Source organism: Globicephala melas, chromosome 5 (genome assembly GCF_963455315.2).
Source record: "Globicephala melas chromosome 5, mGloMel1.2, whole genome shotgun sequence".
Taxonomy (NCBI): domain Eukaryota; kingdom Metazoa; phylum Chordata; class Mammalia; order Artiodactyla; family Delphinidae; genus Globicephala; species Globicephala melas.
In genome coordinates, this window is record NC_083318.1 from 135,228,347 (window position 1) to 135,248,227 (window position 19,881).

General features: G+C 33.1%; 1 protein-coding gene across 4 annotated transcripts in view; it reads left to right on the plus strand.

Annotated features, from left to right (window-relative positions):
- FSTL5 (follistatin like 5) overlaps positions 1–19,881 on the plus strand; it is a 670,505-nt gene that overhangs the window by 432,402 nt on the left and 218,222 nt on the right. For all 4 annotated transcript variants that reach the window (XM_030865721.3, XM_060299861.2, XM_030865720.3 and 1 more), the window contains exon 7: positions 16,566–16,732. In XM_030865721.3, coding sequence (XP_030721581.1) covers positions 16,566–16,732 — 167 coding nt within the window. The remainder of the gene's footprint in view (positions 1–16,565; positions 16,733–19,881) is intronic.

Here is a 19,881-nt window from a genome sequence, read left to right on the forward strand (position 1 = left end):
ATGGTGAGCTTAATGTCTGAATTATTTAATATTAAATTGATAATTAAGAAGTACTTGGTAAATATTGTGTTCTGTGAATTCATTTGTATTACTACTTCTAAGTAAATGAAGTAGTAGCAAGTATGCACTTAGAGATATGACATGACACTCCTTAAGGACCAAATTTAAAAATAAAATAAAACCAGTATTGGTTTATTAAATTTTCATGAAGAGAAGAATACTAATGAAATATTTTCACCTAATTTTAAACTCTCTCTGCTATTAGTTTATGATAATAAGCAATTAAATAAGCATATATCCATTGGTGTATTTTAAACTTTTTATTGAAGTGATTAGAAGCATGTCTGTTTAGAGTTGTTATCTGTTTACTAAGCTGAAATGTTTATGAAGTATCCCACATTATCTATAATCTTGTTTTGTTGCCTTTAAATCTATTCATATTAAATTGAAACAGATATCTCAAGTGAGTCAAACCAGAGATTAAAGAGCAGAACTCTGATACTGAGGCATGAAATTGCTGTATGGGACAGTGGGTGTCTAACTCCTATGGAAACTCCAGAAGCACAGTGCCAACACTGGGCGCTCAAGTCCAGAAGGGTTCTCCCAGGGATGAGGTCTGACACATTCCTCTGTTAAACAGAATGAGACATGTCTTCACTGCAATGTTTCTTTGTCAATGTAAACAGTCCCCCTTTGTGCCTTCTGCATATTGACTGCCCTTGTTACATTTTTCCAGATAAACGGCTAAGTTGCAGACCTGAGCTCCTAAGTTAGTCATTAGCTACTTCCTAAGATACCCCAATCCAACAAGCCTACAGCAGAGCCCTTGGGAATGATGACATACCCATATGACAGCAGGGCCATGCCCTCATTGTGACTTGAGGTGGTTCAAAAGATGCTGCTGGACCATGCTGCACTAGTTGTTGAGTCTTGAATTTTTTTTTGTTGTCTGAGAAGTGATGCAAACATAAAAGGATAAGTATTACTTTTTATTTTGAATATTATTTACATCAAAGGCTAGGGTGGCAATGGAGTAAAGAAGCCAATGGGTTTATAAGATTGCTCCTAAGATATTTTCCCTGTTGACTTTCTTTTTTTTTAATTTATAAAATTAAATTTATTTAAACTAAAAAACACAAAAACTGTACAGCCATTTCTCCCAAACCCACCCCTGCCACTAGCAACCACCAATAAGTGCTCTGTATCTCTCTCTCTCTCTCTCTCTCTATATATATATATATATATACACACACACACACACATATATGCATATCTAAATATGTATGTTTAGATATACATATATATTTAAACACATATTTATATGTATATAATATACATATGTGTATATATAACATATTTTTATACATATATATTTATATGTATATATGCATATGTTTATACATATATATACTTTTTTACAGTAGCCATTTTAATAGGTATGAGGTGGTATCTCATTGTGCTTTTGTTTGCATTTCCCTGATGATTAATGATGTAGAGCACTTTTCTATGTACATGTTGACTATAAGTATTCTTCAGAAAAATGTCTATTCAGATCTTCTGCTCATTTTTTAAAAGATCATTGTTTTTGGTATTAAGTTGTAAGAGTTCTTTATATATTTTGGATATTAACCCCTTATCAGATATATGATTTACGAATATTTTCCCATTCAGTCTGTACCTTTGCACTTTGTTGTTGATTTCCTTTGTGGTCCAGAAGCTTTTTAGCTTGATATAGTCCCACTTTTTTACTTTTGCTTTCGTTGCTTTTGTTTTTGGTTCCAGATTCAAAAAAATGTCACCAAGACATATGTCAAGGAAGAGCTTATTGCCTATGTTTTCTTCTAGACATTTTATGGTTTCAGGTCTCACATTCAAGACTTTAATCCATTTTGAGACCAATCCATTTTGGTCCAGATTCGTTCTTTTGCATGTGGCTGTCCAATTTTCCTAACACAGTTTATTGAAGAGACTGTCCTTTCACCATTGCATATTCTTGGCTCTTTTGTCAGAAACTAATTGTCAATATATCCATTGGTTTATTTCTGGGCTCTCTATTCTGTTTGAACTGTATGTCTGTTTTTATACCTATGCCATATTGTCTTGGTTACTAAAAGCTTTGTAGTAAAGTTTGAAATCAGGGAATATGATGCCTCCAGATTTGTTCTTCTTCTTCAATATTGCTTTGACTATTTGGGGTCTTTGTGGTGACATACAAATTTTAGGATTGTTTTTTTCTATTTCTTGGAAAAATGCCATTGGTGTCTTGATAGGGATTTCATTGAATCTGTAGATTTCTTTGGGCAGTAAGGACATTTAAAAAATATTATTTCTTCCAATCCATCAGCATGGAATATCTTTCCATTTATTTGTGTCTTCTTCAATATCTTTCATTAATGTCTTATAATTTTCAGTGTGCAGTTATTTCATTTCTTTGGCTAAATATATTCCTAGGTTTTGTGTTCTTTTTGATGCAATTGTAATGTAGATTTTCTTAATTTATTTTTCTGCTAGCTCACTATAAGTGTATAGAAATGAAACAGATTTTTGCATATTGATTTTGTATTCTGTAAATTTACTGAATTTATTAGTTCTAACAGTTTTTTAATGGAGTCTTTAGGTATTTCTATATATAATATTTTGTTATCTGCAAATAGTGACAGTTTTTCTTCCTTCTTTCCAAATTGGATAACTTTATTTCTCTTTTTTTCCTGATCCCTCTGGCTTGGACTTTCACTACTATGTTTAATACACGTGGCAAGAGTGGGCATCCTTGTCTTGTTTCTGATCTTTAAGGAAAAGTTTTTAGCTTTTTACCACTGAGTATGATATTAAATGTAGGCTTTCTATATAGAACCTTTCTTATGTTGAGGTATGTTCCCTCTATCCCCACTTTGTTGAGAGTAATGTTGAATTCTTGCCAAATGCTTTTTCTGCATTTATTGAGATGATTATATGATTTTTATTCTTTACTTTGTTAATGTGGAATATCACATTGACTGATTTGCAGATGTTGAACCATTCTTGCATCCCTGGAATAAATCCCTCTTGATCATGATGTATGATCCTTTTAGTGTATGTTGACATCAGTTTCTTAATATTTTGTTGAGGGCTTTTGCATCTCTGTCCAGCAGGGATACCAACCTGTAATTTTGTGTCTATGTGTGTAGTGTCCTTGTCTGGTTTTGGTATCTTTTTTTTCTTTTTCTTTTTTTTTTTTTTTTTTTTTTGCGGTACGTGGGCCTCTCACTGTTGTGGCCTCTCCCGTTGCGGAGCACAGGCTGCGGACGTGCAGGCTCAGCGGCCATGGCTCACGGGCCCAGCCGCTCCGCGGCATGTGGGATCTTCCCGGACTGGGGCACGAACCGGTGTCCCCTGCATCGGCAGGCGGACTCTCAACCACTGCGCCACCAGGGAAGCCCGATTTTGGCATCTTTTATTTGGTGCCTTTTATTCTGTACATTTCTTCCATTGAATCAGCTATACCGACTCTTTTTATTCTTTCCTCATTTCTATTCTTTTTCACCTTTGCTTTCTTTCCAAAGGAATTATTTTGTAACAATGTCAGTGCTGTAAAACTTTACAATTTAGCTTCCTGCCAAAATATATATTTGTGTTAAAAAATTCTACTTGTGGTGAAAACCTATAGTGTTTTTTTTGACATTAATCCTTCAGTTTCCTTTTATTGTACACCAAACAGTACCCAGCTGAAACAAAATTACTGTTTAGAATTTTATATGTAGTGCAGTGTTTGATCATATCTTAAAATAGACTTAATTCTACATGAAACAGTTTAAAAAGCTTTCTTATGACATTTTATAAATGTACATTGAAACGCCCTGTTAAATATATAATTAAAACCAATTATAAATTTTTTTCATGAATTTAAAATAAGTATAATTATTCTCAAAAATAAGAATTAAAAAATGTAAACAAATGTCATCTGATAAAAATTATGTACTTTTATTATAAATTAGTAATACAAAATTAAAAATACAAAACTGAGACTAAATGTAAAAATAGGAACATTTGACAATTTATTACAAAAATATATATTCTCAGACGCTGGAATTCATTAGTATATGTGTTTGGCTCACTTTTTTATTTACTTAACCAGAAATATCTGTTTTACTTGTTTTTGTATGATGCTATAGTTTAGACTTTTATTATTTAAGAATTACTAAAAGTCCTTTCAGGTTTGCTTCAGCAGTTTCTTTCAAAAATAATTGTATTTAATTTTTTTAGTACTGTTTACAAAATTTGCTCAAATGAGCAGGATAAAGATATAGTAGCTAGTAAAATTTTCACAGAATTGAGAAACATTATTGAATTGACATAAAAACTGAGAATTCTGCGTGAAAAAAGAAAAGGTTTAAAATGTAAATTCTGGCACTTATTGTACTGTACCCCTTTTCTCAAACAATCAAATGTGCTTTGGCAGTTCTGAAATTTATATCTCTAGAATTAAAAATTTTTAAATGTATAATTTAAATCTAGTACACTAATTTTAGCAATCAATGTACTAAACATCCATTCACAGTTATTAAGTGTAAAATTGTTCACTTCTTTGTTTTGATGATGAAGATAAATGACCCTAAATCTGAGTTCTTAGGCATTTAATTTGCTGGAGAGCTTCCAATTGTACTGCATTTACATGGGATTTGTAAAGACCTGCAGTTCTGAGGTGGTGATATTATTTTAAATTATGCCTAGAAGATCCTGAGACATACATATTTAAAGTAATTAAAATTACATTCATATGCAGAGAAGATGTATTTCAAGCTTTATAAGTGGTCAGGAACAATCATTGTGTGGCAACAAGTCATAGGTTTATAAAAATCGTTAAATTTATGGATTTTTATTTTGGGGAGAGGTACAAACAAACCAGCACAATCTCTATCTTTCTTCAATTCTCGTCCTCTCTATAATTATAGATCATAAATAAGTGTTACTCATTCTTCCGTTAATACTTTGTAAACTCTCTCTCTCTTAAGTATGAGTGAGAAAGAATGAAGGTAAGTAAATATTGGTAATTTTTCAGAAACAGAAATCTGATTTTTGATTGTCAGTGAAAAGCTGCACCAGACAAGTTAAAAAGACAAGGGAGACTTTAATCAAGAATTTTGTAATAGGAGTCAAGACTATCGCAATGCGGGGAGAGGTTGAATTCAACCCCACTGACACAGAAGGCAGGAGAGTTATTAGGTACCGAGGTGAGCAAGTGGAAAATTACTGAATGGCAATGCGGGGGAGGGAGATGAAGTTGGTCAATGGGATTCGGACAAGTCTGTCTGCTAATTGGCACTTATTGCATTTAAACTCCTACATCCTCACAGAGACTGAAATTGGGGTACTATCTTCCCTGATGGTTACATTTCAAAGGGAAAGCTCCTAGGTCCTAGAGAAAGACATTCCTGGATTATAAAACCTGCAGCAAGCTGAGAGAAGACTTACATCCCAAAGGGGCAGAGAAAGAATATACACTGCAACTTTCTTAAGAAAAGGGAAGTCATAGGTTTATAATCCAGACAGGTTTTGTCTAAAGGTTAGTCAAACTGAGAAAAACAGGAAGGCAGTCCTAGTCAGATCTAGGTCCCTCTGATTTCTTAGAAAGAAAGTGGTAGCAGTGTTGACAAGTGTTCCTAGGAAGATTTTCATCTCAAAAGCATTTCTGCTAAGCATCTTTTTGGTTAAAATACATTTGAATTAAAATGTTCCCTATTAAAATGTAAATACTGTCTTGGCAATCAAGTTTGTTCACGGACTAGTACTGTGAATGACTTACATGGGAAAATCAGATAGCTTTCCTTCTGGCTGAGAATGTACCCTGGGAGTTAGTATTTCGATTGGAAGAAGAGGGGAGAAATTATCACTGTTTTACATGATAAACTTAGGGAAGTTTATAAACTTGGGGACCAGTAGGACGCCATCATCAGGGACTAAGAAATTGCATTTGGACAAGAAAAATTTAACTCACATTTGCATTTTGCATTGGACTCTAAAAGGAGCAACTATTGGAGTTCTAATAGAAACTCATCCTTCTGTGTTTTACAGAGGACTCAAAGATAAAACATACATTGGTACTTTACAAACTCACCCATTGTAAATGGGTACAATTTTCACGTATTCTCTGCGTAATTATTTTATGCTTAGTGTCGACTGAAAAAAATGCACAACATAAAAGTTGAGAGTTATGTTTTATTCGGCGGACATTCTTGGGACTTCAAGCCCAGGAGACAGCCTCTGAGATAGCTCTGAGAGAACTGCTCGGAAGAGGTCAGGGAGGAGCCGGGATATACAGGAGTTTTTGCAACAAAGACCAGGTAGACGGAACATCAGAGGATGGCTATTAATTAAAGAAAACCAGACATCTTGAGTTAAGGAATTTAGCACTTTTCTCTGTATGGGAAGACGCAAGAGTCCGGGCTCACTGAAATCATTCCTTTGATGTGCACCTCAGCTCTCTGGGGCCAGCATCCTGTGCTTTCTCATCCTGAGTTTCCTCAGGGTGCACTGTCTGGGCAGCCCTCATGTCATGGCTTCATGGCTGCAACATCTTTTGTTTACTGATATGGCAGAAGCAATATTTTAGTCCTCACTACTGTTCTGACCTAGAGAATGAGCAGAATCCAATAGATCACATTTAAATAAGTGAAGCATATTGAAGGAAAGTAAAACCATCAAAGTTGTGTTTCAGCTGAGTAGGCGACTTTCTGTGAAGGGCCAGCAGAAATATTTTAGACTTTGCATACCATGAATTTTCTATAGCAACTGCTTAACTCTGCCTATATAGCAGAAATCAGCCATAGACAACAGCACAGACAGTAGTAATGAATGGATATGGCTGAGTTCTAATACAACTTTATTTATACAAGCAGGTGGTGGGCCAGATTTGGTTCATGGATGTAGTTTGCCAAGCCCACAACTGTGGGAACATTTGCTTATCTGAAGAAGGCTCTAATAGCTGAACTCTTTTATAGCCTACCTGAGTTAATGGTCTACTTGCAAACATATGGTGATATGCGTGGTGTGAAAAAAAAAGGAAAAGGAGACCAAGAACTAAGAATTTGTCAGTAAACTTGAAAGTGACAAGAAAAAGAAAGGCTCTCTACACAGAAATGCCTTTAGAGTTGAAAAGGGCAATTCATTAGCTGATTAGAGCTTGACTGGTTAAGGAATAGCCAACTCCCTTTTTTGTAATTTTCTATTCATCAGTCTTGAGAAGCTTTTTGACCTGTGCACTACAAGGGATATTCCCAGGCTCTCAGCTGACACTACTTACTAAACCTGAGGCTTTCCCATTTGTAAATGAATAAATTGGTATTCCAGGATGAACAAAAGTATCCTGTGGTTTTGATTAGCTCAGTCAATCTCCAATGGGCTAATTACTTCTGGATGAATTGTTTAAATTTGTTTCTGGATTTCCATAGCTGAGGCCCATCTTCAGATGTGAAGAGCTGCCAGAATGAACAGCCAACGTTCAGTTCCCCATCCTTCACATCCATTTGCTGTAACATCTTAGAGAGGCTCTAAATCTGTAAAACTTCGTAGTGAAGGCCAGTGCTCTGGATCCCAGTTTCAGTTTTACCAGTAAAGCAGTGCATTATGACTAATAGCAGACTTTCTTACCTGGATCGTTTTAATTAGACAAACAATGCTAAAGTCTTTTTCAGTGGAAAATGCTCAAATTCTCTTTCACTGTGTGGAATGAATAGTTCATTTGTTTAGCTCTGTCTGCCTGGCCGTAATATTAAAAAATGGTGACATTTTTTCAGTTTATTAAAGACAGAGAAAATAATGCATCGTCTGATTCACTTCTCCTGCATTATCATCCTGGGGTTTCCCAGAGATAAACTGAGGGAATGAACACAGGTTAACATTCTTTCCTCGTATCTGTAATAGCTTTTTAACAGGCCACTGAGCACACTGTTAACATACAGGAAATGTGTATTGATTAGCTGATTGCTTTACTCGGACTGACAAATGAGGATTCACAGCAAACTGTTCATGTGGGGTTGTCTCTTTCACATATCTATGCAATTTCTCATCCCAGATTACCTCATTGAATTCCATATATAAGTAATCATACTGAAACTTTAAAAGAAATATTAAAGACAGCAAGAAACTTCAGTATTTTATGCATTCAGGGATTTGGATCTCAATATCAAATGTTCTCAAATCATATGATATTTATACCAATAAATCATACAGGGAAAAATACTTGATTACTTCAACATTTCATTGATATTCTTCACAATTGTTTATAAATAGAAGAGTGATTATCATTGTGTTCCATAGCCTCTTTTTTTTTAACATGCAGATATATAAGTTCAACCTCAAGGGTACTTAGTTTGTAGGTGAAAGTAAAACTACAGCACAAGCAGCCTAATGGGTCATGAGGCTGGGATTTTTTCTCTCATGCTTAAGTAATATCTATGAAAATTAAACCAATGAGATTTTATATAAGCAGTACCTTTCTCAAAGTGATCACAAGGTTATATTTATAAGCTGGGTGAAATGGCACCTATCTTAACCTACAAGCACTTTGATAGCTCTTCACTAGTAATAGCAGCTGCAGCCTATGCAGAATTTACTAAAGGCTAGACACAGTCATAAGTATTTTTAAATATCATATCTTATCTTCACAATATTCTTAAGAGTTCGGTACCATCTTTATTATAAAGATGGAAAAAATGAGACTTGGAGTTTAAGTCACTTGTCAAAAGTCTTCTAAATAGTGTGCATTAGAAATCAAACTGGGGCAGACATCAAGTCATATCTCAAATGTGACTTGCTGGTAATATAGTTCATGCTTTCATCCCCATGTTATGCAGGCTTCTTTGTCAGTAGCATGCATCTTTTTAAGACAATTGCTTTACACATTATCCAATGATAGGGTGTTTTCTTTCTTCTCACCATTTGTGATCAAGGACCTCAACTCCTCTTTCTGTGTCCTTTTGTGGGGAAAGTTCCTATCTGATCACAAGATGTCTGGTGAAACTTCAATTATTTACTTCTTCCTTACCTAATAGTACCACAAAAAGAAAAAAAATAGGGTCATTTAGCATCTAACTCTTAGATGTGAAGGTTAAATGAATCAACCACTTAGAACAATGCCTGGCAAATATTAACCATTGAGTGAATGCTGACAGTTTTCTTTTATCCTAATCCTACAAGGAGCAATTCACTTGTAAAGAAACATTAAACTTGGTATAACATACCTTGAAATATCAATACTTATTATTCCAGCCTATATACCTATCATGTGAAAATCATCCAGTTGTATGCACTCTTGAAGTTTTCCAAGTCATAAAGTTAAAACTAACCTTACTACTTGGGGGGCCACCAAATTCTCTGTTGGATACAGTTTTTGTTAGGTCAGGTTTCAAATGAAAACTATTCTTCATAAAGAAAGAATTATTTTTCAAGTTGTTAGTGTCATACATATCATTGAATGAATAACCTTGTTCTTCACATACTCCAGTTTAAAATTCAACTGTATATAATTATTCGAAAGAAAGAAATTAAATTACATGGAACAAAAAGTTGAATGGTAATTGTATTATGTTTGTAAGAGCACAGAAGGAGTATCAAAATCATGAATAAATAAAAAGGAAAATGAGACTCATTATTGTTAACTTGTAAAACTGCTTGAAGTATTATCAAAATACAGTCCTGCCTATAATAATGTATTGCGCTTATTACAGAGTTATGAGGTGAATAAAAAATGAAATTCTAATTTTACACAAGAACATATTGCTTCATTGTTTTACAGAAAAATCTTTTATGGAAAAGCCTTTTTATTTCTTCCCATAACTTTTAAATCCCACCAATGACATAGGAAGAAATGACTTTTTTGTTTTAACTACTAAATATCTTTATTTATGCTTGTGATTATAAGTCCTTCTTTCTTTCAGAACTTGTGACAGAAGTCATTCTATTCTCACTTGAATTCTCAGAATTTCTTCACTAGTGGCTTCTTTTCTTCAGGATAAACTTGAGATTCCTTTTTCCTATTCCTTATCAGATTTGTCTTTCCACATTTAGACTTCTCTTCTTTTTTCCTTTGTCCGGTATCTTGAAAATGTATGCATCACTACCTCTGCTATGTCTTTATAACACCTGAATACTCTGCCATCTCTGTGCCATACTCTAGGCTTCTACAAGGCATATGGCTAACTGGGTCCTTGGAAACAGGAGCTGACAGGGCAATTTTCTCTAGCTGAGGCTTCATTTACCAATACAGAAAGTTTATATGTGAAATTACACTCTTGTTCAAGGCATATAAGAATTCATGTTGCTTCATATTCTTCTTGACACTAGACCTAGTGATTCATACCAATCTGAAAGGTTCGGCTTAAATTTGCATCTCCCTGATTATACATATAGTTGAGCACTTATCTAGATTTTTCTTAGTCACATGGTTTTACTCATTCATGGAGCATTTGTTTGAGTTTCCTATTGGTAGTTCTTTGGAACTGTCTTTTTCTTATCTACTTTTAGGAGATCTTTATTAAGTCTACGTATAAGATCTTTGATAGCTTTGTAGATGGCAAATATCTTTTCCTGCCCAGTGGCTTGCATCTTTTATCTCTTAATAGTATCTTTTGAGGAAAAGCTACTCTAAATTATAATGTAGTAAAACTTATATATCATTTCTGTAATGGTGAGTTTTTTGTGCCTTGTTTAAGAATATTTCTCTACCATAAGATTATGAAGATATTATATCTCCATTATATATTATTATAAATATATTATTATTATAAATGTTTATAATTGTACATAATCATATATTATATTATCAAGCATTCTTGAAGTATCAACGTTTAATGTTAAAGTTTAACACATATTTAAACACATTTTTTTCTCTCCTTTCCTTTTTGCATCTTTAAGCTTCCATCTGAGATCATTTTCCTTTTGCCTGAAGAACATCCTTCGGAATTTATCTTAAGACGAGTTACTAGAGATGAATTTTCTTACTGTTTTTTGAAAATATACTTATTTTAATTTTTATGTATGTGTATAAAATTGTAAGATTGACTCTACTTTGTTTCATCACATAAAATATAATCCCAGTAGCTTTTTGTTCCTATTTTTGCTCATTATATCAGTTGCTTAACTCTCCTTACTGTAAATGCAATCTGTATTTTTTCATTTACATAATTTTAAGATTGCTCTGTCTTTGATTTTCTTCAATTTCACTACTAAGTGTCTAGATGTGGGTTATTCTAGCTTTTCATTTTCTTTGCTTGACATTTAATAATCTTAAACTTATAGATTGGTGTCTTTCAACACTAATGGAAAATTCTTAACTACTATTTCTTCAGATATGGCCTCTGCCCAATTTTCTTTGTTTCCTTCTTCTGGGTTTCACATAAACCTATTTTTGTTAACCTCAACTGCATTTTTAAATCTTTATTCTTCTGCTTTTTATTCCATAATATTTCTTTTTCAGTTTATTAATTCTCTTTTGTACTGTGTCTAATCTGTTCTTAATGACATCAATTTAATCTTAATTTCAGTTATCATATTTTCTACTTATATAACTCTTTCATAAACTTATAATGTTCATAGATTATATATTTAAGTTCTTTTTTAGAATTTCTAAACTGATTTTATTTTCATAAACCTAAATTTTACAATCCTGGTGACTTTGTTATGGTTGTATGTTATTTCTCCTCATTCTCTTAATGCTGTTGTCTCTCTTTGTTTTCTATATTATCCTTCATTGTGTACTGGATATTTTATTTAAAAATTTTTTATAATAATAATTAGATGAACTAGGATGATGTTATCTTATTATAGAGAGGAAGGCTTTATGTTTTATGAGACACCCAGACAAAAATAGCCTGCAGTCCACACATTCACTTGCAGAGTGAGGTGCTTTAAAGTCCTGGCACAGAGAGGGAGGTGGTCTAGTACTGTACCTATCCCATCTATCCCATGTCTCTAGGAATAAGAAGCCATATAGGACATTTAGGCTGATCAGTCATTTTCTTAAGGTGGAAAAATTCCCAAAGCAATGTGACTCCAGGTGCAATCCCATCTCTCTAAATTACAATTCTTTTCAGGACATAGGCTGGGAAATTCCTTATTGTCTTCTTGTCTCTTTCATGGATAAGAGTGAGAAAGACTATCTCTTTCATTTATTCTTTAAAATATATTATGTGTATTTAATCCAGGGTTATTTATCCTTTGCTGTTGTTTTATTTCTTCAGTGGAAGAGTTAGTCCAAATTATCTACTGCATTGTTATTGAAGAAGTTTCTAAATCTCTTTTTAATTTATTTTGTTTTATTTTAATAATACATATTATGATATAAGCATATAATAGTTTACAGATAAGCAATTAGCATAAAAAACTCTAGACATTTTATCATAATAAGTTAGTGTATATATTGGTGTGTCTAACTTAGTTCAGACATAACATTTATTTGGATATCACCTATTTCTTGACGGAAGACACCATCATAATTTCCCAGTTAGTTAAAGAGCTTGTCATTAAGTAATTGTGATGTTCTTATTATGAGAATAATTAATTTATTCCTTCTAGCATTCCTAAGTGTCTTTTATTGTGATGTATTTCTTTTTATTTTAATTATTATCTGCTTTTAATTAGTAATTCATTTTAGTGGAGTAGAGAAGGGAACATAAACGCTATTTGAAAATATCACTGATAAAATTTCTTCTAGGTATCATTCCTAAAACAGAAATTGTAAGTATGATCAGATCAACAAGATTATGAGACTAGTATTTAAATGAATTAAATAAAATATTCAACATAAGTATGTACTTTGGAACTTGAAAAGATGTAGGCATTTAGAAGAACAGAATTCTGTTTATGATATGTTCTTTTCTTCTTATGATTTTACAGAACTGATTTTCAAACAAATTTACTGAAATCATCTTCTTTTATAAAGTGGAGTTTCACAAATATTCAAAATATTTTATTCCCTTTCTCTTCTATTCTAAATTTACATACTATTTTTACCAAACTTTTTATTGCTATTTCCACCACCTAGTTACTACTGGAATAAACGCTTCATAAATACTGATGTGCAGTGTTTGAAATTTTATTCAACTACACTTGTCTCTCCAACTTCAGATTCTGCTAGAGGAGAATACAATTTTTCATTTCTTTGAAAACAAACTCTTTATATTCCTCTAAGCCAAGTTGTGAAGGTGAGAAAGTGCAGAAAGGGATCCACAGAAAAAAAAAAAAAATTATTTGCCTCTTAGCTTTCCCAGGTGAGCAAACAAAAGAAGCTGGTCTGGAAATGGCATTAATAGTCTTCATAATACAAGATCAAAGGAAGCACCACAACTAGAGCTCTGATTTCTTGCCTTGAATACTTGAGAGGACCTCCAATAAGAGGAATAATTTATAGGTCAAAAGAAGTACTGACATGTTTCAAAAATCCCAGCAATATCTGTTATGTCTAACCTATATGCTTTTACGTTTGGTCAGGACATTAGATGACTCTTGATGTCATATGATACATGTTTTTACTTAGACCTTCAAATGTGCAATATCACTGGAGCTAAAGAGATAGAGTACTAAAATGATAGATGTTATTTGCTGCACATAACTGTTACTTGTCTGTACATAACTAGCATATGATGTTTGTGAATAGAGTGCTATAGAATAAAATATGTTACCTTTAATGTATACCTACAAAATTGTATATTAATGATAATTGATAATGAATTAAATTTCAATACTTTTCTTTGAAACTCTTATTTCTAAACTAACAACTATGATCACTCAAATGTACACAAATGCTCAGATTCAACTGATCTTACATCTTAAATGCAGTTTTAAATTAGTTTACAGGTTAATTCATAGCTGTTGTTTCAGGTTGTTAATGTATCTCTAGAAATAATCACCATTTCTCTCTGAAATTTATAAATGTGACATGTTTTATAAACATTTAATCCATTAAAGCATATTGAATGACATTAGAATATAGAATAAAAATGTTTAACATTTGTGATTTTGTGAGACTAAATCTTAGTCTGGTAATAACTATCAGAAAGACTAGTCAAGATGAGCACGACAGTTCTGTAAGTAAAAGAAATCTTACAGCTAAATTTATTTGAGAAAATGACCACTTGATTTTGAAGAATAACAGGTAAACGTAATTGGTTTTGTAGATGTAGCTCGATATAATACATTAAAGAAAAGGTGAAGCATGCAGGAAAGAATTCTATAGACTTTTTGAAATACATATTATTTAATAGCATGTATTACTAAGATAATTTAAAAAATCATTTAAAAATGTAACCTCCAAATTAACGTATAAGTTTTTACTATGCATGTTAATATTTCCCGGGTGAATAGTAATTCTTACTTCTAATTAAGCATCCTCTCAAAGGATGTCCATTTTACAAGGATGTCCCACATAATGTTATGCCAAATCTCAGCATTTATTCTAAGATGTTCATATTATCTAATTAGCATTGTAATGTATAACTACCAAAAGCACAACTAATCTAAAAGGCCTGGGACCTAATACCAGATGCAGAAGGTTAGTGAAAACATTTCAAGGTGACTTAGTACCAATTGTATTTCTAAATGTCAGAATAGCCAATGCTAACATACCATTTTTTAGAATAGATGCCTTATTATCTTGTATGTGATTTTATGAGGAAACAGAAGCTGAAATTCAGGAATGTTAATGGAAATTGTTAATAATTCTTATTTGATACCCTACATGATGTTATTACTTTTATAGTTTTCTCTCTTCCCGTAAGTTTGTAATATTAAAGAAAAAGACATAAAAAACACTGTGTCTGCAAATTTCAAAAATTTCCTATGCCTAATTGGTCAAGTATATTTTCTTTTAGTAATTTTATATAAATATGTATAACAGAGTGGGTATTAAAGAAAAGAAGATTGAACACATTCCCTGTGGTCTTATTACTCAGGAAACATTGAAATACAATGTGAATATGGAAATGTCATTAGGAAAAATTAAACTGTCAAGACAAAAGACTGACCAAGATGTTTGTTCCCCATTTCTATTATTTCTCTTAGTGATGTAAAATCAAAAGAATACATTGAACTGAGTCTCTCTCATAGGATTTTGAAATTTCAAAAGATTGCCTACCCCACTCTTTGACAACACAAACCAATGATGACTTAAATAACTTGGCTTTTAAAGACAAGATCCTGTATAACAGGGTCAATCTCCTTCTGCTTATTTTTATCAGATAATGGTGTGGAACATCAACACTTAACAAGTGCATGTAGGGATTATATGTTCAATCCCGGCCTTCTGAGACAAAGAATTGTACCATTTTTTGACATTACAGTTTGTGGCGGTACCAAAAATTCAAAGAACTTTTTGTTGAACAGTTATAGTCTATAAAAATCATTTGATTAGCATTTCTCTTCCTCCTTAAGAGGAAGATAGGATTCAGAAAGAGAGAAAAAGAAGGTCAAATGATGGAAGGGAAGAAGAGGGGTTTGTGGAGGATACAGCTCTGATTGTACCTGATCATATTTATTGCAAATTAAAAGCCACCACTTTGGACAGTCAACCCCTCCATCATGAAAAATATCATCAACCACAACAAAGGAACAAAGGACAATTATGGTCTCCCCACCCACATGGAAATTTCAGTAAGAATAGTGATTTTGGTATTTCTCACCTGGCTGAGACTGAGCAAAGTCACAAGGCAAGACTTCAACATAATATAGAAACAATAGTGTGTCAGCGAGTGTCAGTTGAAAACTAAAGGGCAGTTGTCACATGGATAAAGACTGGTGGGATTATCCCAGGCATCTCTGGTGACCATGGACAATCATATAAATGTCATGATTCATTCCCAAGATTGGTTAGGACTGTCTGGAAACAGGAAAGAGGATCCAGGTCACAAAGTATATTTCCTGCTGTGGCATCATTACTAGGAGAAATGTGTTTAATGGTTATTTAAAAATATATTTAACTTTAAAATTTAAGAATAAGGAAAGAACTGTACTGGACCCACACTGTCTGATAAAGGCAGCTGACAGAATTTCAGGAATTTGCTGTTTAGTTGATGAACTTCAGTTTTTCCTCCCTCAACTTCTCAAATAAATCTTATTCCTTTAGAGTCAGTTTTTGTTCCCAGCATAGTGATGGCATTTTACCCATTCAGCTATGCTAGTGTTCTCTGAAGCCAGCCAGCAATGATCTCACCTCACCCACAATATAAATCTATCAGTGAATAAACAACAGCATTTTTATTTCAATGCCAATGATGCCAATGACACACTACATGTTGATTTGGCAGTTAAATAATTTCTCTCTTCTGGGTGCAATCTGCCAGGCTTATTATAACTCTACTTCTGATATTCATTTCACGTTTAATAGTGCTTTGCCTCATGAGGATGCCTGTCAATCAGTTAAACTGAAATGTCATTCTGACCTTTTATTGGAAACAATTTACTTTTTTTTCATTTCATCACAAGCTTTTTCCATCTTATACAAATTAAAAGCCTTAATTACTTGTATTCAGAAACTTTATACTAATTAACTTTACAAAACTACATGCTCATCAACATTCCTGATACTATCTTTACAGAGGTTATCCAGCTGAGTCTGCCTGAAGATCAGAAACTAAGCATCACAGCAGCAACTGTGGGACAGAGCACAGTTCTGAGCTGTGCCATTCAGGGAGAACTCAGACCTCCGATCATCTGGAAACGCAACAATATTATTCTAAACAACTTAGATTTGGAAGACATCAATGTGAGTACATAAATAGAGGTTGTGTATAATTTGTGTATTTCACATGATATACTCTAGACTTTGTGAAGTCTGAGGAGCTTAATGAAATAAGATGTAGAATTGAAGAGAATTATTGGAACATTTTCATATCCATTCTACTGTCTGGGAGGCACTAATAGTTCATCCAAATCACTTGTTTAAGCGTGGTAAGCAGGTTATATACCATTGTGTTGGTGGGATCACAGAAACTTAAACCATAAAGGTCTGGCTCTAAGAATTTCTATAATTACCAACAATGAATCTCTACGTATTTGCTATTACAGTTGAGCAACACCCTATAGCTTATGAAGTGTTAAGGTGGGTAAAGGAAGTTTTTGCTTCAAATACTTCATAATGTATTACAAACAATAAATATTAATAAAACAAATAAATGATTTATTTTTCTGGAATGAAGGAACATGTTCATCACTCAGGTTTATTCCTAGAGAATCAGAATCTAAACTCAAAGAGTGTACAGCCCAAAAGGTGAAACAAAGGCTGAACAAACTCCAGGGAATTAATTTCTTCCTTCCATGCTTTCTGTTGAAAATGAGCATGAAGAAGTGAACATCATCTTGGATAATGAAAAGAAGTAAAAATCGTATGTTATGGGTTGTCTGTGGAAATGAGGTGGGAGAATCCTTTACCTTAGTGATCTTGGGGTTCTATAATGTCTTTGCATATAAATTTTAGATATTCTTTACTCTCACTCAAGAAAGCCATCACCTATCCACTTATTCTTTGCTGCTTCATAAAGAACCCCCAAAACACAAGCCCAAGAGAGTCACTCTTATTTGTTACATTTTACTAATATTCTTGTTAGTGTCCTTGAATGCTTCAAAAAAGAAAATTTCTCCATTTTAGATTTTTTTACTTCTATTAAAAGTTTTCTAAATTTGCTTACATCTGGGAAATTTCCTCAGAGTATACGTAGAATAATTTTTAATTCTCCAAGATATCAAGAACATTGTGCCATAGAACAGCTATAATTTCAGGAGCATTCAAGATTCTTTGAGAGGTATGGCCCTCGACAAAATCATCTTAGGTTTGCATTATGGGTTGTTGTGTCTACATTTATGCATTTTAAAAAATTGAGGTAAAAACGGTATATAATATTATATTTGTTTCAGCCGTAAAACATAAACAAAATCAATCTTTGTATACGCTACAAGCAATTACCACAATAAGTCTAGTTACCATCAATTACCGTACAATTGACCCCCTTCACCCATTTCCCCAACCTCTTTACCCTTTCCAATCTGATAACTGCCAATCTGTCCTCTGTATCTATGAGTTTTGTTTTGTTGGGTTTGTTCTTTTGTTTTGTTTTTATACTCCATATACAAGTGAAATTGTCTGATTTATTCCATTGAACATAACACCCTCTGGTCTGGTATCGAACATGGCAACATTTCCTTCTTTTTATTTTGCTGAGCAGCTTTCCACTGTATATATATAGCACGTCTTCTTTATCTGTTCATCCATGGATGGGGACATACTTTGCTTCCATATCTTGACTATTGTAAATAATGCTATAATAAACATAGGAGCACATATATCTTTTAGAATTAGTGCTTTCATGTTCTTAGGATAAATACACAGAAGTGGAATAGCTGGGTCATATGGTAGTTTTATTTTTCATTTTATGAGGAATCTCCATACTGTTGTCCATAGTGGCTGCAACAACTGACATTCCTACTGACAGTGCACAGGGGTTCCCTTTTCTCTACATCCTATCCAGCATTTATTATTTCCTGTCTTTTTGATAACTGTCATTCTAACAGGTGTGAGGTGATATCTTACTGTGGTTTTGATCTGCATTTCTCTGATAGTTAGTGATGTTGAACATCTTTTTATGTGCCTGTTGTCCATCTGTATGTCTTCTTAGGAAAAATGCCTACTTAGATCCTCTGCCCATGTTTTTGAACTGATTGTTTGTTGTTTTGCTATTGACATGCTTGAAGTATTTATACATTTTTGGTATTAACTCCTTACCAGACATATGGTTTGCAAATATTTTCTCCCATTCAGTAGGTTGTCTTTTTATTTTGCAGATGGTATCCTTTGCTCTCCAGAAGCATTTTAGTTTGATGTAGTCTCACTTGTTTATTTTTGCTTTTGTTGCCTTGCTTTTGGGGTAAGAGCCAAAGAGTCCCCGACAAGACTGAGATCAAGAAGATTACCACCTATGTTTTCTTCTAGGAGTTTTTATGTTTTCAGGTTTCATATACAAGTCCTTAATCAATTTTGAGTTTATTTTTATGTATGGTATAAGATAGTGGTCTAATTTCATTCTTTTGTATGTGGCTGTCCAATTTTCCCAACACAATTTATTTAAGGGACTGTCCTTCCCCTATTGCATATTCTTGGTTCCTTGTTATAAGTGAATTGACAACATATGCATGGGTTTATTTCTGGGCTCTCTATTCTTTTCCATTGATCTGTGTGTCTGTTTTTATGCCAAAACCATATTGTTTTTATTACTATAACTTTGTAGTATAGTTTGAAATCAGGGAGCATGATGCCTCCAGAATTATTTTTCTTTCTCAAGAGCAATTAGGCTATTCAAGGTCTTTGTGGTTCCAAACTAATCTTAGAATTATTTGTTCTATTTCTGTGAAAAATGCTATTGGTATTTTGATAGAAATTGCATTCAATCTATAGATGCCTTGAGTAGTATGGTCATTTTAACATTAATTCTTCCAATCAGTAAACATAAAATATCCTTCTATTTATACATGCCTTCTTTAAGTTCAGTATCTTATAGTTCTCAGTGTACAGGTCTTTTACCTCCTTGGTTAAATTTATTCCTAAGTATAATTTTTTTATTCTTTTTGAAGCAATTGTAAATTGGGTTCTTCTTAATTTCTCTTTTTGATATTTTATTATTAGTGTATATAAAGGCAACAGATTTCTGTATATTGATTTTGTATCCTGCAACTTTACTGAATTCATTTATTAGTTCTAACAGGTTTTCAGTGGAGTCTATAGGGTTTTCTATATATAGTATCAGGTGATCTACAAATAGTGGCAGTTTTACTTCTTCCTTTCCAATTTGGATTCCTTTTGTTTCTTTTTCTTACCTAGTTGCTGTGGCTGGTATTTCCAATCGTTTGTTGAGAAAAGGAGGC